We start from the raw sequence: 19,629 nt of genomic DNA on the forward strand, positions 1-19,629 counted from the left end.
CAGCCCATCGCGACAGTCAGCGCTGAGCCGTGGTTGCAGGGCCACAGGCTGCTGACTGCCGGGGGTCAGGGCGTAGGAGTAAGGGCAGGGCCCACAGGTCAGGATCGGGGCCGAGCCAAGGGCCCTTCCACCTCCGTCCGCTGCCATTATTTTCTGCCTTTGGTGGAGCGTTCTGCAAACTTAACTTCAAGCTCCCCTGTGGCCTCCTCCACTAACCCCACCTCGAGGTACCCCCCTGCAACTCTCTACCAAATCCGTCCGATTTAGAAATTCTGGAGCCGCCAATGGCTGTGCCTTACGCCAAACTGTGCCTATCTTCACGGCGGCCCTGAGAGGCGAGTATTATTGTCCCATTTTTCCGAGTTGGAAACTAAGGTTCAGAGATGACTGAGGTCCAGATCTGTCTGGTTTCCAAGGCGGCTTTCTTTTCGTTCCTCCAACGGGAGGCGCAAGGGGCCAGGAGAACGGCGGGTCGGGCTCCGGGGCAATGAAGGTGTCCAGCAGCCCGGTCCCCGCCCAGGCCCCGTCCAAGCCCCGCGGGCCGTGTCTTACAGCCCAAAGCGAGATGGGACTTCGTGATTGGGCGGAGCGGAAGGATTGGGTGGGGCTTCCCACCACCCGAGAGGCCGTGACTCTGACAGGGGCGTGGTATATGGCTCCGCCCCCTTACGCGGGCTCAAAGCGGACGGCGGCCACGGGGGCGGGGTCAGAACTCGGGTGGCGGATCCCAACGCTGCTCTTTGGAGACCGCCGCCGAGCAGCGCCCCGGCGGGGCCGAGCAGGTACATGCGACATCGCGGGGCGTCTCGGGCAGGACCAGGCGGGGGGCAGAGGCCTACTGGGGACCACAGTGGGTACTGGGGGTCTTAGCCAGCTCTGCGCTTCCTCCGGTGGGCCGGAGCCCCTACCCCCGCCTTCCTGCGGCAAAGCCGGCTGCGGCGGGGCTGGTTGGCGCCTGCGCCGCTCCCTGCTCCCCGGACTCGGCCAGTGCATGGGGCCCGGGCGGGAGAAACTGAGTCACGTCGGGATGGTAGCAGGCCTGTGTGGGAGGCACCACCCCCACTGAGCTCCAGGATGAATCCCCTTCCTGGCCACGCTTTGGAGTCCCAGCCCCCACCAGCCTCCGCAGGGGCCGCGCCCCCGCGCAGTCCGCCCCAGCGCCCAGGGGTCCCGCCCTGGCTCCCAGCAGCTTCGACTGGGCCTGGAATGGCTAGGACGCGCTCCAGCCGCCTCCCTCCCCACCCCTCCCCCTCGCGTCCGAAGCCCCTGTGTGCTCCCTCCGCTGGCTCTCCGCACAGTGTCAGCTTACACGCCTTATATAGTCCGAGCAGGCTCCAGTCGAGGCCTGCCTGCCGGGACCTGGGGGCGGGGGAGAGGAGCGCCGGCCCCGGACTGGCCTTACCGTCCAGTCCGAGGCTCAAGGTTGGCTTGGGAGGAGGCCGTGCCAAATTAGCCCTGCGGTCCACTCCTGGATGAGAGGAACCTCAAGACTGGATGCGGGCTCCCCTCACCCTCCCAGTTCCTTAGGGAAGGGGGGTTGCCCCTGTCTTTCCAAAGTGAGGTCTGCCAGCTAGTAGCCCAGCCAAACCTAACAAGGTGCCCGCCTACCCTCCCCCTGCGTGTGCTCAGCGTCTGCCCGTGCCTACCTGGCACTAGTCCGAGGCTGGTGTCCCGTGATGGGCCTGCCTGTGCACCCACTGTGCATCACTCACCTTTTCTCTCCTCTCAGGAGCGGCACCATGGATTCCTTCAAGGTGGTGCTAGAGGGGCCAGCACCTTGGGGCTTCCGGCTGCAGGGGGGCAAGGACTTCAATGTGCCCCTCTCCATCTCCCGGGTGAGCCTAGGTTGAGGCAGGGGCTCCCTCAGGAATCTTTGGGTGCTCAGATCTCCAGTGAGTGATGGGAGGAGTCTGAGCAGGAGTGAGCTGAGGCCAGTAGGCCAGGAGGTGTCCAGGTCCAGAGATGTAGGCTCCTGCCACAAGGACTCCCAACTAGGCAGATACTAGGAAAGGAGCTCCCACACTTCCACAGCACTGCACTGTACCTGATGCCAGTCCACGAAGCTCCTGGGGCCACCTTCGAGGCTCAGGGAGATGCCGTTTCTGGAGGAGGGGAGCCTGAGGTCTCCAGGAAGGGTCTAAGCTGCTTCAGGGAGCAGTGCTTGGAGCTGGACCCCAGGCAGGGCACTCTGACCGCAGGATCTCACTTCATTCTCATTGCCACCCAAGGAATAGCAACTGTCATCCTGTTTATCCAGTTGAGATAACTTGGAGAGGTGAAGGGGCTCCTTCAGCGATTCCATGGCAAAGCAGGGATTGGAATTCAGGCACAGGGATGGCCTGCATTTTTTGTCGGTGGGTGGGTGGGTTACCTCTCCCCAGCCTATGTGAGGACCTTTATCCCAGCCACTGGTCCCATTCAGGATGCAGTGGCCTTCGACCCCAAGCAGGGGTTGGGACGGGGCTCTAGGGCTGTGACTTCAGCTCCCAAGAGCCCGTTCTGGTGGGGGCGGAGCTGAGGGCTGGCTCCTCCCTATGGCAGGGGGATTGCCTTATAAGCCCAAGAATGCAGCCCCATGCTGGGATGGCCAACTGGTGGCTGGAGTCTGCAGAGCTGGAAAAAAGCTGGCCTAGGCCTGGACCCCTGAACCCCATGAGTGGGCCCCTCGGCTGATCACCACCAGGCTGTGGCTCCAGCTGTGGGGTCAGTTGTGGGACACAGAACAAACTGCCTGCCCTGAGAGCACGAGGCCAGCCCTTGGGTTGGTGTCTCTGACTGTGGCCTGGGGGTCAGGAGGGGGTGGGGACTTCCTGTCACCATATCCGCTTGTCCAGAGAGGCCCACCCAGTCTCCTGGTGGGCAGGCAGCTATTGGCAGGAAGCCCAGGGCAAGCACAGCCTGGAGGGGCCCAGAGGGCCCAGCTAGAGGGGGCCCCAAGGCAGAGTCTGTCAGAGTTGGGCTTGGTGGCCAGGGCAGGCAGGCAGTCACTGTTCCCAGGGACCCTTCCACAGGGCTCCCTGGAAGCTGCCCTACCAGCAAGGTAGCCAAGGGCAGTGGTGTCCCTACCACATACACCCACCCCACACCCAGTACTCAAGCCTTGCCAGCCCTGGAAACCTACCCTATACTCCCCTCCCTGGGAAAGTGCTGGCCAGTGTGGCTGGGGCCTTGGCTGACCTCTGAGCCTCAGTTTCTTCATTGGTGGGGATGGGCAACAAAGTAGCCTAAGGGATGGACTTTCAGATGTGGCCTGTTGGGGGCACTCTGAGCCCAGGCTCCCTTGTCAGCAGCCCCAGCATGTGGGTGGGGCCACTAGCCGAGCCCATCCCTGGAGTTGGACCTAGGCCCTGGTGGGTGGGTGTGTGGGGTGGTCTTTTCTGAGCTGGGCTGGCACCCTTTCTCTCCCCTGACCCCAGCGTGGAGGGGGGCAGGGAGGGGCTAGGGCTGGCTGTAGGCCCGGGCCTGGGAGATGAGGTAATGTCTGGGACTTGGGGGTTGGGCTGCTCAGTGGAGCCCTCAGGCTGACTCACCCCCTACTCCATGCAGTGTCCAGCCCCCTGGCTTTTCCCCTCCTTGGTCCCTTGGGCCCTCTTGCTTCTCTCTCCAGACACACCCCGCCCCCCATGCCCTCCCCGTTCTGCTTCTGTCTCCACCTCTCTGATCACTCCCCTATCCCTCCTGTGCTTCCTATCCTCCTCACTCCAGAGAAGGAAGTAGTCTCCAGCTCCCCATCCCCTCTCTGGGGGCCAACTGCTCCTGCTCAACCTGAGACCCCCACCTCAGGCTTAGCCCACACCTCCCAGGAGCCAGCCAGTGTGGGTAGGGAGTGGCCAGGCCAGGTTTCCCGTCTACTGACTCACCATGACCTTGAGTAAGTCACTTCCTTGCAAGGGCGTCACTTCCCTATGCCCATTATAAGGGGTTAGATTGGACTAGAGGTAAGATAGGGGATCCAAGCCCTAAACCCAGCTAGGAGGTCAGGGGGTCTTTCCAGCCAGAGGGCTGACCTCTGAGTTGGGCCCCAGCTCTCAGCAGTGATGGCCTGGTAGGGTGGGGCCTTAGGGTCAGGGTCCTGGCCTTGCCTCTTGAGTTGCTAGCTGGGTGACTTGAAGCAAGTTGCTTAACCTCTCTGTTTTTCCATGTGTAAAATAGGTACATTCCCAGACTCTACTCCACAGGGTTGTTGAAGGATTCAGTATGTGGCAGTTGTAGGTACTCAATAAACGTGAGCTGCTATTACCATTTAGCAGGTGAAGAGAGGGCCACCCAGCTGTCTTACCCTTCTAACTTCCCAAGCGTGAAATAGAGCCATCAAACTCAGGTCTCCCTTCTTGCCCTAGTGCCATTAGTCTCTGCATCTGGTCCCTCTGCCATCTCTCTGGAACCCCTTACCTCCTCTCTCCCTGCCTCAACTGAGTCTGAGCATCAGCCTACCTGATGAGCCTCATGGGGCCACAGGCAGCCTCAAATCTCACAATGTGAATCTGCCTCCCAGCACTTCCCCACAAGCCTGCTCAATCCCAGGCCCCTTGCCAGATGGCCAGGCAGCCCTGAGGGCTTAGACTCATGAGCAGCAGTGCCACTCCTGCCTCTGTTGCTGCCACGGGGCTAGAGGGCTGGGAGGGCCCAGTGGGATTCTTCAGGGTCACCTCTATCTGGACCCCGGCAAATACCCCACCCCGGGCCTTAAAACTGCTGTTGGTTCCTCCTAATCTCAAGGCCAAATCCTGGTTCCTTCCAGCATTTGAGGCCTTCATAAGTAGCTGGACTCTCTCACACCATGGGCAGCCCATCCCACTCTCCTTTGGCCAGAGCCCACCACTTCCCAGAAGTCATCCTGATGGTTTCAGCTCATGCTGGTGGTGACCATTCCTTCCAGCCTAGTATTGCTTCTCATTGGCCATGGGAACCAGGGATTCACAACTCAGAGCCTGAAGGATCGGGGGGAGAGGGTGATGTGACAGTTGAGGGCTTGGGGGTGACCTCCATATTTATTTACAACCTATGAAGCCCCAGTTGACATTTTGGACCCCATTCAGTCACACTGATCACTGGGAACCTAGAGGTGATGGGGCCTATTCCTGGAGCTCAAAGTGTTCCGGTAGATCCCTGCAGATGGCCCCAGGACAGGGTGCTAGGAGTGTGAGAGGTCAATGAGAGCACCCAACAGTGCTCAGGGAGGTACTTGCCACACGCACAAGCCAGAGGGCATGTCTGGTGGGTGGAATGGCCTGGGCGAGAGGCCAGCAGGGGCCTCAAAAGGCTGCGGCTGGAGCTGAGAAGCTTGGGTTTTAGCCTGGCTAAACCAACAAGGTGGCTGCTTGTTGATGTCAGCAGTTTCTGGACTGTGGGGAGGGTCCCTGGAGGTGAACGAATAACTAAGCAGGGTGATTGGGGCGATGGTGAAGCTCAGGTGAGCCCCACCCCCTTCCAGATGGCTTTAGTATGCAGCAGCTGCCCAGAAATATGTTGAATGAAGAGGCCTCTGGGTTCTGCAAGTGGGACAGCTAAGGAAAGGCAGGGTTGGCTGCTGTTGGCCTGAGTTTGGCCTGCAGAGCCTTGGGCCTCCACGATCCTCTGTCTCTCCATAGCTCACTCCTGGAGGTAAAGCTGCGCAGGCCGGCGTGGCCGTGGGCGACTGGGTGCTGAGTATCGATGGCGAGAATGCGGGGGGCCTCACACATATCGAGGCCCAGAACAAGATCCGTGCCTGCGGGGAGCACCTCAGCCTGGGTCTCAGCAGGTATGCGGGCGCTGAGCAGGCCTGGCAGGTGGGCACACCATTGGGGCTTCCCGTCAACACCCCTTTCCCTTCTCTTTTAGGGCCCAGCCGCCTCAGAGCAAACCGCAGAAGGTATGTGAGGGGCTTGGGACATCTGGGCGGCAGGCGGGGTGGGATTGGACGTCCAATCCAAGGAGGGCAGGCTGACCTGCCCTCCCTGGTGCAGCCTGGTACCCCCATCTCTGGCCGGGAGTAGAGGGTGGAGGCCAGAGCTGGGGAGTCTGGGGACTGGGAGTTGGGCCGGGGGCTGCCGCACGGTCAGGGTACCACGCATATCTGCCTGTCTGTCCGTCTGCCTGTCTGCCTCCCGCCGGCCTGTGCTGCAAGCTGCACTAGTCCGCCCTCGCCCTCCGGCCGCGTGGGCTGAGATCATCGCTCCCAAATGGGCCCCTTGAAATCCGAGTCGCCCCTTCCCCGTAGCCTCAGGCCAGATGTGTGGGGGTGGGGCTGGAGCGCCGCAGTCCTCTCCGAGCCAGGGGGGCACCCCACTCTAGCCAGGTCCCCGCCCCTGCCCGCCCTGCCCGCTCTGTCTCCGCCCAGGCCCTGGCCCCCGCCGCGGACCCCCCGCGGTACACCTTTGCACCCAGCGCCTCCCTCAACAAGACGGCCCGGCCCTTCGGGGCCCCCCAGCCCGCTGACAGCGCCCCGCAGCAGAATGGGTACGTCCACCCTGCCCGCCCACATCCCTCCTGCCCGCCCACTGCCCACGCCATCTGTCCACAGCCCCACGCCCGCCCGCTGCCCGCTGCTGCTCAGTCTGCGCTGCGCCCCAGCCCGGCCGGAACCGTGCGGCAGCGACCCCTGGCGGCCTGGGCGGGGACTGCAGGCACAGGGCCCTTCCGAGGGTGTGGCTCCTGCCTGGGCACCGTCCTCCTGGGGGCACTGTCCTCCTGGAGGCTCTGAACGAGGCAGCGCCCCCTCGCTGGTGGCCTGGGGGTGGGGTTTAGTGTCGGGCCGTCTGAGCCCTAGACACTCAGTGCAGCCTTGCCTCAAGCTAGTCTGACCCCTTGCCGTCTTTCTTCCTCCCCTTGTCTATTTCTTTGTCCCTTTATCTGCCCATGTGTCTATTTCCTTCACAGGTGCAGACCCCTGACAAGTCAGTGAGACCCCTCTGCCTGTCTCTCTCTTTCTTCCTTTTGGCACTCTGGGTGGCAGCCCCTCCCCACCCTGGTTGCCCTCCTCTCACCTTGGTTGCCCTCCTCCCCTCTCACTTACCTATCCAACCTCCCACCCAGCAGGGCCCTGGCCTTGCACTTCCCCACTCTGCCATCACCATAGCCCAAATGTACCAAATCTGGGGAGGGGCTGCCCCCACTGCCCACCCCAGCATGAGGTTCTGAGCCACACCCTCCCCACAGACAGCCGCTCCGACCGCTGGTCCCAGATGCCAGCAAGCAGCGGCTGATGGAGGACACGGAGGACTGGCGGCCGAGGCCTGGGACAGGCCAGTCCCGTTCCTTCCGCATTCTCGCCCACCTCACGGGCACCGAGTTCAGTAAGTGCCATCCCAGGGCAGGGCCCCCAACCCGGGCCTGGGCTTAGCTGGAGCCTGCTCCGGCACCCTGTGACCCTCTGCCAGGGCTCAGGGCTGGGGTGGGCTTCTGCCTGCTCTTGGTCAATGCCTGCCTCTGCCCTCTCAGTGCAAGACCCGGATGAGGAGCATCTGAAGAAATCAAGGTAACAGGACGAGCTCCAGCCCCGCCTTCTCACTTCCTGCCTCTCCCATTCCACCCACCACCCTGTGTCTGCTCCTGGCCGTCCTTAGCCAGCCTTCTCCACTCTCCTTCCTTTCTTCAGGCCTCCCTCCCTTCCATCTCTCCTTCCTTCCACTTTCTCCTCCTTCTCTCTCTGCCCCTCAGGGAAAAGTATGTCCTGGAGCTGCAGAGCCCACGCTACACCCGCCTCCGGGACTGGCACCACCAACGCTCTGCCCACGTGCTCAACGTGCAGTCGTAGCCTGGCCCTCGCCGGCCGGCTGCCCTCTCGGCCTCTCTCTTTCTGTTCCTCCTCCCAGGGCACCCCCCCTCGGTGCTTCCAGCTTCTGCCTACCTCACCCCTCCCTTTCCTGCCCCTGAACTGAGCCTCCTACTGGCCTGGCCTCGGCTGCCCTCCTGGCACAGGGCCCGGCTCCATCTGACACTGTCTTCACTCTTTGCCCTATGGTACTGCTGTCTGCCAGGTCTGTGCTGGCTTAGGCATGAAAATAAACATGCTCGGCCCTGCTTTCTCTGCCTCTGTCTTCTATCTTTGTGGGCTTGGTTTGCATTTGGGGTAAGGGGGTGTTAGATGGATAAGATCCAGTATGGGCCCTGCCAGTCTGGGTCTCAGTGGGTGGGGGTACCCAGCAAAGGGGGCCCTGCCATCAGAAGGAGACCCAAGAGTTGCCCCAGAAGTGAGAGCCCTGCTCCACCTCCCAGCCCTGTGCCACAGACCAGCCAGTTGGAACCTGGCTAGGAGAAGCTGCCCTACCCACCCCTACCCCAGTGGAACCTGGAGTCCAACCCAGGAGCTCTCATGCACCCACGCATCTCCCATGGGGCCAGAGGGACCAAGGTTGGGGGGTGGAGCCATGCCAGGAGCCTCAGCCATGCAGGGCCTTGAATGGCAGATCTTACAGCCAGGTGCCCAGGACAGAAGCCCCAGCCCCAGCTTCAGCTACACCCCAGGAACCCTGGCCTGGTGAGAGAGAGTGGGCTCGGGCCTGGGGAAGGGTGGGTAGCCTCCAGAGGCATGGGGGTGGGCCCCTCCAAGCTGCCCCGGGGTCTCCCCACAGTCCTGTGGCATCCCTGGGCACCCCCCTGGAGTCACTTTCCTGGCCTTGGCAGGCCCTACCACCCCCAGCCCCACCAGCCGCCCGCCCTGGGCTGTGGACCCTGCGTTCGCTGAGCGCTACGCCCCGGACAAGACCAGCACGGTGCTGACCCGGCACACCCAGCCAGCCACACCCACGCCCATGCAGAACCGCACCTCCATTGTGCAGGCTGCCGCTGGAGGGGGCCCTGGAGGCGGCGGTGGCAGCAATGGCAAGACTCCCGTATGCCACCAGTGTCACAAGGTCATCCGGTGGGTGGCCCTGTTCCTTTCCTACCGTGGTCTTTCCTGACCTCAAGTCCAGCCCTGATGCCTTTCTGATCTCTGCTCCCCCAACTATCTCCCCACTCATCTCAGCCGCCCCTGCGGGAGGATGAGGATTCGGTTCCCTATTGGAGTGAGGGTAGGGACCTGGGCTGGTTCCTCAGATTCTGAATCCCGCACTCCTTACCCGCAGCCCACCCATCATTAGCCTCTGTTCAGCATTTGCCCTGGTGAAATGGAGGAAGTGCCAATGACACAGCCAAGCTGCAGCCCTAGACTCGCTGCTCTCTGGGCAAGGAAGGGCCTCCCCTTCCCAGCCCCTCGGCCTCTCTCCTTCCTGCTCGCTTGGTCTCTCTCTGCTAAGCCTCTGAAGTCCCTCCCTCTCTGCACTGCTCCCCGGGGCCCAGCAGAGTCACACAGCCCCCCAGAATCAGTGTGACAGTGTGCCCTTCCTAGTTCTCATCCCAGGCCCTGCACTGCTCTAGATTCCTGTCAGCTCTTAGGCTCTGTGAAGCACCCCCTCCTTCAGACATCCCCATTTATCTGGGACCTGCAGGGCCCTCCCCAGACCGGATGGAACAGGCAAGCAGAACAGGGTGGGCACCAGGCTCAGCTCAAGTGCCCACTGGTCTTCAGGGCTCACGGCACCAATTCCCTGGGTTCAACTTATTAGGCCCAAATCAGCAGCTCTCACCCAGTGTAACCTTCCTCCCTTTTCCAACACTGCCCCTCTCCCTCATCTCCTGTCATCAAAACAGTGCAGCTTTGTCTCTCTTGCTGTGTGACCTTGGGCAAGTCACCTCCCAAGCCTGTTTCTCCCCTCTTTGGAGATGGAGAGAACGAACTTTCCCTTCAGGGCTTCATAGTAGGTGGTAGGTAACCCCGTGGGGTTCTGGCCTGGAACCCCGACTTCGTTTGCATCCATTCCCGCTCACTGCCCTTGCCTCCCGCCAGGGGCCGCTACCTGGTGGCGCTGGGCCACGCGTACCACCCTGAGGAGTTTGTGTGCAGTCAGTGTGGGAAGGTCCTGGAAGAGGGTGGCTTCTTCGAGGAAAAGGGCGCCATCTTCTGCCCGCCCTGCTATGACGTGCGCTATGCACCCAGCTGTGCCAAATGCAAGAAGAAGATCACTGGCGTGAGTGGGGCTGGTGGGTGGCTGGGAAGGCAAGTCTGACCCTTGAGTGTTGAGGAGTGTTGTTGAGCAACTCCTGAGCCTGGGAGCTCTCCCTGCAGGAGCCTATTGGAACCTTACCAGCCTAACAGTCGGGCTGCTATATTGACCTTACTTTTCATTAATCAGGATCCTCTTAACAAATGACCTAAATCCTTCTCAAAAGGGCTCAAGAGTGTTGGCACAAATAATCAGAAAGGCTGAGGGGTGCTAACTTCAGGCCCAGCTGAATGCGTATCCCGAGGTCATCAGGAGTCTTTCTACTACTTGCCTCTGGTTTCATCTTTGTTGGCTTCGTTCCCAGCATGCTTTTTCCTAGAAAGCGGCAAAGATGGTGCCACAGTGGCTCCAGGGTTACATCTCCCCAGGTTAGCACCACAAAGTGAAAGAGAGCATCTCTGTGCCAGTTGATGTATCAAGAGTCCCAGTGCTGATGCTCATTGGCCTGGCTTGCTTCACATGCCCATCTCTGAACCAAGCCCCATGACTCTAATTGGCCAGGCCTGGATGACACCCCCTCCTGGAGTGGGGTCTGGTGGCCTTGCCTGAACCACAGGACTGGTTCCTTGAAAATAAAACCAGGATGACATTACCCAAAGAAGGGAGGTAAGTGCTAGTCAGGCCAAAACAAGAGATGGCTGCTGTGTGGGGATTGCATTCAGCTTCGGTAATAGAAAACCCCACTACAGAGGTTGAAACAGAAGGAGTAATATTTACTTCAATCACAAGAATTCCAGGGGTGGAATAGCAGCTCAAGGATGCCTTTAGGCTTTTTCTCTTTTTAAGTTCCGAAACCCTTAGCATGTAGATCTTTGTCCTCACGTGTATTGTATCATGGTTGCCAGATAAATGGTTGGGGCGGATGCTTTCTTTTAATGAGGTCTTGCCTTTTGACTCTGGAAGAAAAACCAAGAACTTGCATCTTTATCTCAGTTGTTGGAATTGTTATCCTGTGAGCACCTGGGCCATGGGGGAAGCTGGCAAATCCAGTATTTTAGCTTCTGTCCTCTGTAAGAGAGAAAGGCAAAAGAGAAAGGGGTTGTGACAGGCTTTTGGGAGGCTAATACACAGTGTCTGCTGCCCCTAGTACATATGAAAACGGAAACTCTGAAAGATGACTTGATGGGCTTGAAGGACACAGGACTATTGATTTGCAAAGCAAGAAATTTAGGCTCAAAAACGTGTGATTCAAAATCCTGTTCTTCCCGCTGAGGCTAAATATGCAGCATAGCCTGGCCTGGTCTCCTTCAGGGCAACCTAGCTGCCACCCAGAGCTGGGCTTGGGACTTGGGTCAGCACATGTCATGGGTTAAGAGTGATGAACTATCTACCTTCTCCCATTCGTTCTCTTTACTGAGTGTGGGCAGTATGCCCCACGCTAGGCACACCTCGTGAAGAGACAGGCGTGGCCCTGCCCCCAGGAGCTCACACAGAGGAAGGGGACTCTGAGGGTGTCAGGGGCTGAGCAGCCTGAGGAAAGGGGAGCATAACAGGCAGGGTGACAAGTTGAGGGGGTTTCAGTTGTACCTGTATGGAAACTGAAGTCCAGAGAGAGGCAGAAATTGCCCAAGGCTGCAGAGCATGAGGGCCGAGCCAGAGCAGCCCCAGGCACTGCTGACTTTCAGCTTGGGCTCTTCTTGGCACTCATGCTTCTCCCTATTTCTGGATTCATAGGCAGAGCTTCCAGATGTGGCTAGAGAGCTCTGTAGTGATGGTCATGTTAGTGACGATTACCTTGACTGCAAGTGATAGAAAAAATAATGGCGGCTATTACTCACCTAAGAAAGTCCAGAGGTGGGCAATCTGGGACTTGTAGGCAGATCCAGGCTCCTGGATCTTGTTTCTCGGACATTCTCAACATTGGCTTACTTACCACTCATAGTCCAAGATGCCGCTTGAGCTTCAGGCAAAATTTCCACGTTCCAACCAGCAGGATGTTGGAATGAGAAGAAGGGCGGAAGGCTCTTGGGAGTCATCTTTAGAAGATGCTGCTACCCAACCCTTCCGCTTCCACCCCATTGCCCAGGACTCAATCGCATGACCACACTGAGCTGCAAGGGAGGCTGGGAAATATAGTCTGGTGTAGATATGTGCCCAGCAAAAAATGGGGGTTCCATCAGTAGACTGGAAGGGAAGAAAGGATTATTATCAGTCTTGTGTTGTGGGTCATTTACTATGTGTAGGCATCCAGCTAATCATACTACGAAGTCAGTTTGATTATTGTCATCTTACAGATGAGGAAATTTTGCCCAAATTCACAGTAGTTTCTCCACCAGCCTAGGCCATACCCTGTTGGACTGTTCTAGCAGAACGGGCTGGATCCCAGGACCTTTCTTAAGCTGGCATCTGGGTTTGTTTCCCACAGATCAAGGCCCTTCTGTTCGTTGATGGCCCTGCCTGTGTTGCACAGCACTCTTGTCCCTCCCTGCCCCAGTTTTGGGTGGGCAGGGTTATCACCCAGGCCGCAGATGAGGAGGCAAGGCTCACAGAGCCTGACTGGCTCCTGGGTCCTAGAGTAAGCCCAGAGTAAGGTGGCAAGCCCTGCTCCTGCCCCAGCCCAGGCCAGTGGTTCCACAGTGTGGCCCAGGGGCCCTCAGCTTCCCTTCTTGCGGGACTCCAGGGCCTGACAGATCCCAGGAAGCTCCTACCTCACCCTCCCATGGGGCAGGAAGCTAACCTTCCCAATTTACCACGCGCTTCGGGCTCTGCCTGTGCCTGGTGCTTGGGACTATGCCTGGTCTCGGAGCTCAGAGTGGAGCACGGGGAGGGAAACACAGGACAATCAGGTTGTTTCAGCAGAGTTGGAGGGGACACATTAGAGGGGACCTGTCCCCTGGTCTGGGGACCCTCTGGAACACTATGCTCTCAAGGCTCACCACTCACCACCAGCCCCCCTCACTCTGTGCTCCAGCCACATGGGCTTCTCCATTTTGCCAGTGTGCTGGTCCCTTCACCACAGGGCCTTTGCACAGGCTGTCCTCTGCTAAGAATACTCTTTAGCACTCTCCTTACCTCATTTCTTCTCATCCAAGACTCAAATAGCACTTCCTCAGGGGCACTTTCCCTGATACCCACCCTCCCCACCAGCCCAGGCTCCCCACTCTTTGCTCACTACCTTCCAGTCCTGTTGTCCCATCTCTTCCCCAGGGTGAACTTCATGGGTTGGGACCAGGGCTGTTTTGCTCACACATTATGCTGTGCCCCATATATAGGAAGTGGTCAATTAACACTTGAAGGAGTGGATGGAAGTGGCCTCTAAGCTGAACTTAAAACATGAGTAGGAGTTAGCTTGGAGAAGGATCAGGGGAAAGTGCTCCAAGAGGAGGGAAGAGCTGTGTCACAAGGCAACACCCAGGGAAGGTGTGAGATGAGGTGGAAGAGCGGGGCAGGGACCGTGTTAGAAGTTCAGAGCTGGGGACTGCTGAGGTCAGGTGTGCCTGGCAAGCTTCCCCGGGGCAGGGGGAGACAGCTAGAGGAGGAGAACTGAGCTGCTGGCCCTGGGTCAGCATGGTGGGATGGGAGAGGCAGATAGATTTAGGAAGCTTTGGGCATAAGATAGGGAACACTGGCTCACGGGTTCTTCTGGATACTGGCAGAGACCTGCCTCCCTGCCCATGCTCCCACTGGGCCCAGCTCTGGGCTCCCCATGCTCCTGCCAAGACCCTGTTCTGTGGGCTCACAGCCAAGTTCCTTCCCCCAACCCTTTGTCTTATCCTTGCAAAGGGGCAACACCAGGCAGTGGGAAGGGCCAGCTTTGTAGCGAGCCGGACTTGGGCTCAAAACACATTTCCACCATCCATTGGCTGTATGACCTGGGGCACGTCACTTTCTCTGGGCCTCACTAAAATGGGGGTGGCAGTAACTTCCTGGCCAGGGTGGTTGAGAGGTATATGTGAGACGTGACAAAAGTTTTTTTTTTTTTTGGCCACTCCACACAGCTTGTGGGATTTTATTTTATTTTTTTTAATTTATTATTTATTTATTTATTTATTTTAGCTTGTGGGATTTTAGTTCCCCGACCAGGGATCGAACCTGGGCCCTCAGCAGTGAGAGCATGGTGTCCTAACCACTGGACTGCCAGGGAATTCCCGTGACAGATTTTATAGAGGTCACACGGGCCAGCTGAGAGCTAGATGCTTCCCACGCTGATTTCTTGTCTTACTTGGTCCGCACTGTTTCATGTTCAAATTAATGGCCAACATTGAAAAACTGGATTTGACTTTAACACCTAGATTTCCACCTGAGCCTTCCAGGCGTTCCTCAATGAAGTGGTCAGCACCACCCCTGCAGGGAGAACAGGTGCTCTCCCACAGCACAGTCCCCACCTGGCCCTGGCAGGCACTGGGTCTGGGACCCCTGGCTTCAGATGTGGGACCATCTTTACAACACCCCTGCAAAGCTGGGATTAGGCTCTCAGTTCAAAAGGGAAGGAGCCGAATGTCAAGAGAAGGTAAAGCTGTTGGGCAAGCCACACAGCTAAGGTCTGGCTGAACCCAAAGATCTGATCCCCCCTCCGGGCTCCACACTGCCTTCTGCCTGCTCCAGATAGGAACGCTGCTGCCCTGGTTGGCCTGAGGGTCCCAGCCCTAGGAAGAGCTCAGCCCACCAGCAGCTTCTGCTTTGGCAGGCCTCCAGTGGAGCAGGTTAACTCAACTCACGAGCACGTGTGATGCATACCCGTGGACCAGGCCCTGTTGGGATATACCTGCTAACAGAACAGTTGGTATTTCATGCCTTCCTGGACCTTACACTGGATCGGGAAGAAGGGGGTGGGGAGCAGACAATAAGCAATGACAAAATAGGTAAATTACGTGGTAGTGTGTTAGTATGGAAAAAAGGGAAGCGCTATTGGGAGTGTGGCTTTGGGAAGGCGGGTTGGCCTATGAACTGGTGGTGTCAGAGTGGGCCTCATGGAGAAGGTGACCTTTGAGCAGAAACTTGAAGGAGGTGAGGGGTGAGCCTTGCAGGTATCTGGTGCAGAGCAGTTCAGGTAGAGGGGACAGCTGGTGTGAAGCCCCAAGACGGTGTGCCTGGTGTGAAGCCCCAAGACGGTGTGCCTGGTGTGAAGGCCCAAGACGGTGTGCCTGGTGTGTAGCCCCAAGACGGTGTGCCTGGTGTGGCAACCAGGGATGAGAGGCCATGTGGGGAGAGCAGAGGGACAGAGGCCAGACTTGCTGGCCTCTGGGCCCTTCCCAGGGCTTTGGCTTTTGCTCAGAGAAATGTGGACTAGGCAGGAATTGGGGCAGAGAAGGATGTGGCCTGGCACAGGTTGATATCAGTCTGTAAGGGCAGAGGGAGGAGCACAGAAGCCAGTTTCATGCAGTCATCCAGGTCAGAGGTGCCCAAGGCTCACATCTCACATCAAGGAGGCTGTGAGAAGTGGTCAGAATCTGGACGCGTCTTGAAGGTGGACCCAGCAGGATTTCCTGGTGGACCTGAAGTGAAGTGTGGGAGAAAGCAGGGAATTTGGCCCATGCGGATGGAGTTGCCATCAACTGAGATGGAGACAGCTGTGGGAAGGCGAGAGGATTGGGGTGCAGAGATTGGGAGCTGAGCTTTAGACATGGAGTGGTGGACAGCCACGGGGAGACCTCAGGGTTGGAGAAAGAAAGTAGCAGCAATGCGTGTGCAGACGTAACATTTACCCTGAAAGAAAGAGGACCCAAGCCTGCTTTCCTGTGTCCCCGGCTCTGGAGAGGAGGATGCTGAGCTGCCAAGTGACTGTCGCTTCCTCCCAGGAGATCATGCATGCCCTGAAGATGACCTGGCACGTGCACTGCTTCACCTGTGCGGCCTGCAAGACACCCATTCGGAACAGGGCCTTCTATATGGAGGAGGGGGCCCCCTACTGCGAGCGAGGTATAGGGTGGAACAGGCAGGGAGGCGGGGCTGGGTGAGGGGGCGGGGCGCGGGCAGGGGAGAACCCAGGGTCCCCTTCCTCTCTGTGTGTCTCCAGACTATGAGAAGATGTTTGGCACAAAATGCCGAGGCTGTGACTTCAAGATCGATGCCGGGGACCGCTTCCTGGAGGCGCTGGGCTTCAGCTGGCACGATACATGCTTCGTGTGCGCGGTGAGTGCCCCTCCTCCGACTCAGGCCCCGCCCCCAGAGCCCTGTGTTCTTCACCAGCCTCCCTCCCACCCCTGCCTCTGGGATTCCTAAGAGGTTGGGAAGGCGCCTCTCTTGCCACCTCCAACCCCATGTAACTGGACCTTGGCTGTTCCTAGATATGTCAGATCAACCTGGAAGGAAAGACTTTCTACTCCAAGAAGGACAAGCCCCTTTGCAAGAGCCACGCCTTCTCCCACGTGTGAGCCCCTCCCACCCACTGCTGCCCACCCTGCCCTGTCCAGCTGGAGGGGTTGCTGGTTCTGGAGTCATCACCCCAGATTTCTGGGTAGGGCCAGCAAAAGTTGCCCAACCCCAACTCTTGGCCTGAGCCTGCGGTTCCCTGAGCCCCTGCCCACCCGCTTCACCTCCCCCGACTCCCTCCACCACCTCCGCACACTGGTGCTGGCCACACCGGCCCCTCTTCACGTCCAGTGCCACAATAAACCTGTATCCAGCTGTGTCTGGTGTGCACTTCCCCCTACGCATCAAGAAAGGTGGGATCTGAGGCACGTAGCAGGGTGGAGATTAAGTTTTCCAGGGCTTACCGTCCTGATGGTCCTGTGATGGGGACATGGAGGGCTCTCAGTCAGCAGGAGGAGGCAAAGGGGAATCGCATGTGCTGGGCCCAGCACCCGCAGAAGTGGAGGGCACCTGGGCTGGCCTGGCGTGGAGGTCAGAGAAGAGGAGTTGAGAGGCATCCTCAGGGATGGGACATGGAAAACAGTACGCCAGAGTGAGGACCTAGACGGACCGCTGCCATCTGTATGGTGCAGGCAAAGAGGGTGGGGCTGGAGAGGGCAGTCCTCTGGTCCTGGGAAGCCACAAGTGCCAGGACAAGGAGCCAGGACTGCTTCCTGAGGGCAAGGTGGCGGTGGGGAGATCAGGGCACAGAAGTGTTCAGATCTGTGTTGTAGAAAAAGCCCCGAGAGCCGTGAGTGGGGTGAACAGAAGGAGAGACTGGGAGGAGGGGCAGGACTCAGGGGAAGAGAGGAGCAACAAGCCAAAAGGCAGAGATGGGATCCAATGACAGGTCCCAGGGAGCCCAGAGTGGAGACCTGGGATGAGAGGTGAGGAGAGGAAGGAGGGCAGGTTTGCTAGACACCTGGAGTATACCAGTCATTCCTCACATCGTCTTACATGATCCTCCCAGCAACACCGTGAGGCGCCTGCAGTTATTCTCATTTTATAGATGAAAGCTTAGGAGACCTGACCAAAGTCGCACAGCTGCTGAGCCATGAGCCAGACTAGAAGGCCGGCACGAAGCTGGCTGCACTGTCCTGGGACTGGCCGGCACTGAGAGCCATGCTGCAGGGATGCTCCTTCGGAAGCTTACCTCTGTCTGCTACCTCAAAACCTGGAGGCTATGGTGGTGGCCCCACCTTTCCCTGGGGTCTCTTGCTTCCCACTGGTGCCCTCCACTACCCCAGAAGGACTGTCATTTCTCCTGTTCCAAGTTTGGACTGGAGAAGGACTGAGGAGCGGCCCCAAACCAGGCCAAGGCAATTCAGCGCACCCATGGCCACCTGTTCTCCAGGGCTCCCTTGGCATGAGGAACCTCAGCACATCTAAAGTTGTTGGCATTCTCAACAGGTGCTTGGGCCTGTCCTCTTTAAGAGAAGAGAAGGGCCTCTCTGTTGTCTTCTCTCGAGGACCCCTGGAGCATGAGTGCAGGGCTTCCTGTGTTATTGGGTTGGCCAAAAAGTTCATTCGGGTTCTTTCCAATTTCATGATGTCTTGCCAGAGCCTAGAACAGTGCCTAGCACCCGGTGGATGCCCAATGAATGTTTGTTGAATGACTGAATGAGGTGCCTATGGGACATTTAGGAGACCAATTCAGGGAGCAGCAGAATATTCAAGTCTAGATTCACCTTGGATTCAATTTGGGAGTGAGTTTGGGGCAGTTATCGCAGATACTTGTCTTTGATGCCCAGAGAGGGGCCCAGGCAGGTCACATCAGGAGTAAGGCAGGTAGGATGTCGTTTTCTTTCAACATAGTTATCCTGGCTTATTTTTTTTTTAAGAATTTCTTGTTGCCTTTTTTAAAATATTTATTTTATTTATTTATTTTATTTATTTTCTTGGCTGCATCGGGTCTTTAGTTGAGGCATGCGGGGTCTTCACTGAGGCATGCGGGATCTTTCATTGCGGCGTGGGCTCTTCATTGTGGCGTGTGAGCTTCTCTCTAGTTGTGGCGTGCGGGTTTTCTCTCTCTAGTTGTGGCACGTGGGCTCCAGGGCGCGTGGGCTCTGTAGTTTGCAGCACACAGGCTCTCTCGTTGAGACACGTGAGCTCAGTAGTTGTGGCACTCAGGCTTAGTTGCCCCGCGGCATGTGGGATTTTAGTTCCCTGACCAGAGATCGAACCCATGTCCCCTGCATTGGAAGGCAGATTCTTTACCACTGGACCACCAGGGAAGTCCCTAGACATCCTTGGCATATTAAATGCAGAGTATCTTTCACTTCCACAAAGAAATATACTCTCTCCCACTTCTCTTGAACCATGAAGCTCTCTCAGTCCATCCTTGGTTTCCATGGAGAGGGGTGGATGGTGAGTGCTGCTGGAAGCCGTCTGTGGGGGACCTTCTGGGGGCAGCCCTGTGGGAATGCTGAGCTGTAGCCAGATCTGCCAGTTTACCAACAGCATCCAGAGATTCAGACTTCTATGTGAAATTTGTTGTTTCTATGTTGGCAACCAAGTTAGATTTTTTTAAATCCTATTAAAAAAAATAAATGTGGACCAAATCCAGTCTGAGGATGGCCAGGGCTGCAGCATAGAGAAGACATGAGATGGGGGAGTAGCAACATCACAGCACAGGGCAGAGAAAGCAGAAGGAGCTGCCAGAAGTGGAGGACCACAGCCTCTGGAGGGAGGGAGCTCGAGGCAGGAAAGCCCGGGCGGGGCAGGAGTGTTTCCAGAAGTCGCCAAGAGTGTCAACCAGGCAGGTAAGGCCGAGGAGTCCCCATGGCCTTTTGCAACAGGGTGAAGTTTGCCAGATCGGTTTAGCAGAGAGCTGGGGCCCGATGCCAGGGTTGGAAGATCAAGGGGGAGGGTGTAGAGAGTGTGTAGATGAGAGTGTAGGCGGCTGTCTTAAGAGGCTTGGCTGTGGTGGGCCCAGAGGACCACTAGCAGTCGTGGTCAGCTGAGTAGCCAAGAGAGGTGGAGGAGGCAGCTTGGAGGCTCCTGCCAAGGGAAGGTGGTTGAAGAAATTGGAGGGCAGATGTAAAGGGAGAATAGAGAAAAGAGCAGAGAGCGGGGGACTGAACCCCAGGAAAGCAGAGCTGGTCTGGATGGAAGTAAAAACAAGCACGGGCACCTGCTCTGAACAGCCACCTCTCTCTCTGCCGGAACCACAGAGCAATCTCTTAGATGTCATTTAATCATCAAAACATGCTTAAGAGAGATGTCATTAAAGATGTTCAGATGAGGGACCTGAGGCTCAGAGAGGGAAAGTGACTTCCGTCCAGAGCCACTCAGCCTGAATGGCCCGGGT

The 19,629-nt window shown here is 57.9% G+C and overlaps 1 protein-coding gene across 5 annotated transcripts; it reads left to right on the forward strand.

The window, feature by feature from the left end:
- Positions 1–699: 699 nt before the first annotated feature.
- Positions 700–16,599, forward strand: PDLIM7 (PDZ and LIM domain 7). 5 transcript variants are annotated; one of them, XM_082622688.1, is made up of 13 exons: positions 700–782; positions 1,730–1,835; positions 5,592–5,743; positions 5,824–5,854; positions 6,323–6,441; positions 7,141–7,277; positions 7,423–7,459; positions 8,391–8,461; positions 8,608–8,845; positions 9,812–9,992; positions 15,767–15,887; positions 15,985–16,100; positions 16,256–16,599. In XM_082622688.1, the coding sequence occupies exons 2-13, from the start codon at positions 1,740–1,742 to the stop codon at positions 16,340–16,342; spliced, it is 1,386 nt and encodes a 461-aa protein (XP_082478814.1). In that variant the 5' UTR covers positions 700–782; positions 1,730–1,739; the 3' UTR covers positions 16,343–16,599. The 5 variants fall into 5 exon arrangements, with proteins under 5 accessions (XP_082478814.1, XP_082478815.1, XP_082478816.1 ...); XM_082622689.1 differs by having other exon boundaries at positions 8,400–8,461; XM_082622690.1 differs by lacking the exon at positions 6,323–6,441 and adding an exon at positions 6,862–6,878.
- Positions 16,600–19,629: the final 3,030 nt, after the last annotated feature.

Source organism: Mesoplodon mirus (genome assembly GCF_964341445.2).
Source record: "Mesoplodon mirus genome assembly, chromosome: 5".
Lineage (NCBI taxonomy): Eukaryota > Metazoa > Chordata > Mammalia > Artiodactyla > Ziphiidae > Mesoplodon > Mesoplodon mirus.

Coding starts and splice junctions, on each gene's coding strand:
- PDLIM7 (XM_082622688.1), top strand. CDS start 1,740: ATGGATTCCTTCAAGGTGGTGCTAGAGGGGCCAGCACCTTGGGGCTTC. Junction 7,460..8,390: donor GAGCATCTGAAGAAATCAAG/GTAACAGGACGA, acceptor CTTGAATGGCAG/ATCTTACAGCCAGGTGCCCA. Junction 8,846..9,811: donor CAGTGTCACAAGGTCATCCG/GTGGGTGGCCCT, acceptor GCCTCCCGCCAG/GGGCCGCTACCTGGTGGCGC.